Source organism: Magnolia sinica, chromosome 19, assembly GCF_029962835.1.
Source record: "Magnolia sinica isolate HGM2019 chromosome 19, MsV1, whole genome shotgun sequence".
In the NCBI taxonomy this organism is placed as follows: domain Eukaryota; kingdom Viridiplantae; phylum Streptophyta; class Magnoliopsida; order Magnoliales; family Magnoliaceae; genus Magnolia; species Magnolia sinica.
The window spans coordinates 16270362-16273089 of NC_080591.1; the positions used below are offsets into that span (position 1 = coordinate 16270362).

Genomic DNA, 2728 nt, shown 5'->3' on the forward strand with positions numbered 1-2728 from the left:
GAATAGGGTTGTACATCGAGTCAAACTGAGTCGAGCTGGCCTCAGCTCGACTTGGCTAGACCACTGGCAGACCTCAGTTCGAACTCGGCTCAGCTCGGTCCTCGAGCCTGACTGGCCAACTCGGCTTGGTTCGGTCAACAGCTTGAGCTAGCTCGGGCCGAGTTCGAGTAAAGATCGAGCCGAGTTCGCCATTGAGGCATTTCCACAAACACCTAGACTGCACCTTCAAAATACCTCTGTATGTGAAACAAAGGCAATGGTTTACAGGTATTTTATCAAACACCTTCTAAACGACATAAAAACCATAAAAACTAAGAAAACCCAAGAAAAAAAGGATATTTGTTTCATGTACATACCTTCGTTGCCACCAGCCACACTTCATTGAGTCATTTTATCAAACACTTGGTGAGCAACATAAATGGCAAAGTAACCGAGTCACCAAACTGGTTCGATCCCAGTTTGATTCGAGCTGGATTCGATCCGAGTCGAGTCGAGGTGGGGCCTGCTTGAACTCGGCTCGAACTCACTTTCAAACTCAAAAAATCAGCTCGACTTGGGCCGAACTTAGCTTCAAACTGAGTCGAATCGAGATTTTTCGAGTTGAGTGGAGCGAGCTAAATGAGTTGGCTCGGTTCGTGTACACCCCTAGCGTTGAATGCAAGTAGATAAGTACGTTCTTTCCGAATATAAACAGAAAAACCCTCAGCCACTCCACTCACGAAGGCGCCACATTTCCTCTCCACTCTGCACCGCCTCTCATCCTTTGCAATAAAAACAACACATTCTCACCCTCTCTATTAATACACTCATACGCAAAAACTGAAAACAAACCCCCAAAAAATGGCGACAAAGCTCCTCACTTCATCTCGCTCCAAACCCCTCTTCTTCAAAACCCTACCCTCTCTATTCCTCTCTCCTCTCTCCACAGCAGCTGCGGCAGCGAAATTACCTCCCGATGATTCAGACGTCATTTCCATGAAAGGCGTCAAGATCTCTGGCCGCCCTCTCTATCTCGACATGCAAGCGACGTCACCCGTCGATCCTCGTGTCCTCGATTCCATGCTCCCCTTCTTCACCTCCCAATTCGGCAATCCCCACTCCCGCACCCACCTCTACGGCTGGGAATCCGATAAAGCCGTCGAGCATGCCCGCTCCCAGGTGGCCGCCCTCATCAACGCCTCTCCGAAGGAGATCATCTTCACCTCCGGCGCCACCGAGTCCAACAACATCTCCATCAAGGGCCCGATGCATTTCTATAAGCCCTCCAAGAATCACGTAATTACGACCCAGACTGAGCACAAGTGCGTTCTTGATTCTTGCCGGCATCTGCAGCAGGAAGGGTTTGAAATCACGTATCTGCCCGTCGAGAAGGATGGGATTATCGATCTTGACCGTCTGATCTCTGCGTTCCGTCCGAATACTGGGTTGGTCTCTGTGATGGCCGTTAATAACGAAATTGGTGTTATCCAGCCGATGGAGGAGATTGGACGGATCTGCCGGGAGAGGAACGTGCCGTTCCACACGGATGCTGCCCAGGCTCTAGGGAAGATCCCGATTGATGTTGAGAAGATGAATATAAGTCTGATGTCGCTGAGCGCGCATAAGATTTATGGCCCGAAGGGAGTTGGTGCGCTGTACATGAGGCGGCGCCCGCGCATCCGTGTCGAGCCCCAGATGAACGGCGGTGGGCAGGAGCGTGGCATCCGGAGTGGGACCATCCCTGCGCCGCTGGTTGTAGGGTTTGGGGCTGCATGCGAGATTGCAATGAAGGAGATGGAGTATGATGAGAAGCGGATCACGGCGTTGCAGGAGCGGCTTTTGAATGGGATTCGTTCGAAGCTTGATGGGGTTGTTGTGAATGGGAGCCTAGAGAGGCGGTATGCAGGGAATATCAATCTGTCGTTTGCTTATGTCGAGGGGGAGAGTCTTCTGATGGGGCTGAAAGAGGTGGCGGTGTCGAGTGGGAGTGCGTGCACAAGTGCCAGCTTGGAGCCCTCATATGTGTTGAGGGCGTTGGGGGTGGAAGAAGACATGGCCCACACGTCGATCAGGTTCGGGATTGGGCGTTTCACGACGGAGGCTGAGATTGATAGGGCCATCAACCTTACAGTGAAGCAGGTGGAGAAGTTGAGGGAGATGAGTCCACTTTATGAGATGGTGAAGGAAGGTATCGACATTAGAAACATCCAATGGTCGCAGCACTGATGTTTGATGAAACGATGAAGGTGATGAGGTTTTGTTTGTGGGATCAGAATCTGTGTATATGTGAAGAAGCAAGGTTTTAGCTTTCCGAGCATAGATGGAGCTGCCACGAGCTTTAGACAGGTTCCTCTCTAAGCATAATAGTTTCTGGTTTTAGTATTTATCCGGTACTGTAACTATAGTTATGATTTTGAAATCTAGAGCTAACACAGAAAATGCATAAATTTTACATGAATTTTATAGCTGATTGAGTATTGTATATTCATATTGGGCTGAAATTATACGCTTAGGTAAGTGTGGATGCACAATTGAATTGTGTCAACAAAGTGGAAGTGACTTAACTAGCCCCACTCTATCCAGTCAATGATGAGGCACATTAATGCCAAGGTCCAAAGTATTATTTGGAACTGGTATGCATCGCCTATGAACGATATCAATGTATTGGCTTGAAACAGCCTGATAGGGGGTGATTTGGAGCAATATGCAGAGGTATCGGTGGTGAACGATATGTTACAGAACACACTGA

The 2728-nt window shown here is 49.0% G+C and overlaps 1 protein-coding gene across 1 annotated transcript; it reads left to right on the forward strand.

Annotated features, from left to right (window-relative positions):
• Positions 1-737: 737 nt before the first annotated feature.
• Positions 738-2467, forward strand: LOC131234913 (cysteine desulfurase, mitochondrial). Its single transcript, XM_058231915.1, has one exon. It carries the CDS (start codon positions 841-843, stop codon positions 2203-2205), a length of 1365 nt encoding a protein of 454 aa, XP_058087898.1. The 5' UTR covers positions 738-840; the 3' UTR covers positions 2206-2467.
• The last annotated feature ends 261 nt before the right edge of the window (positions 2468-2728 follow it).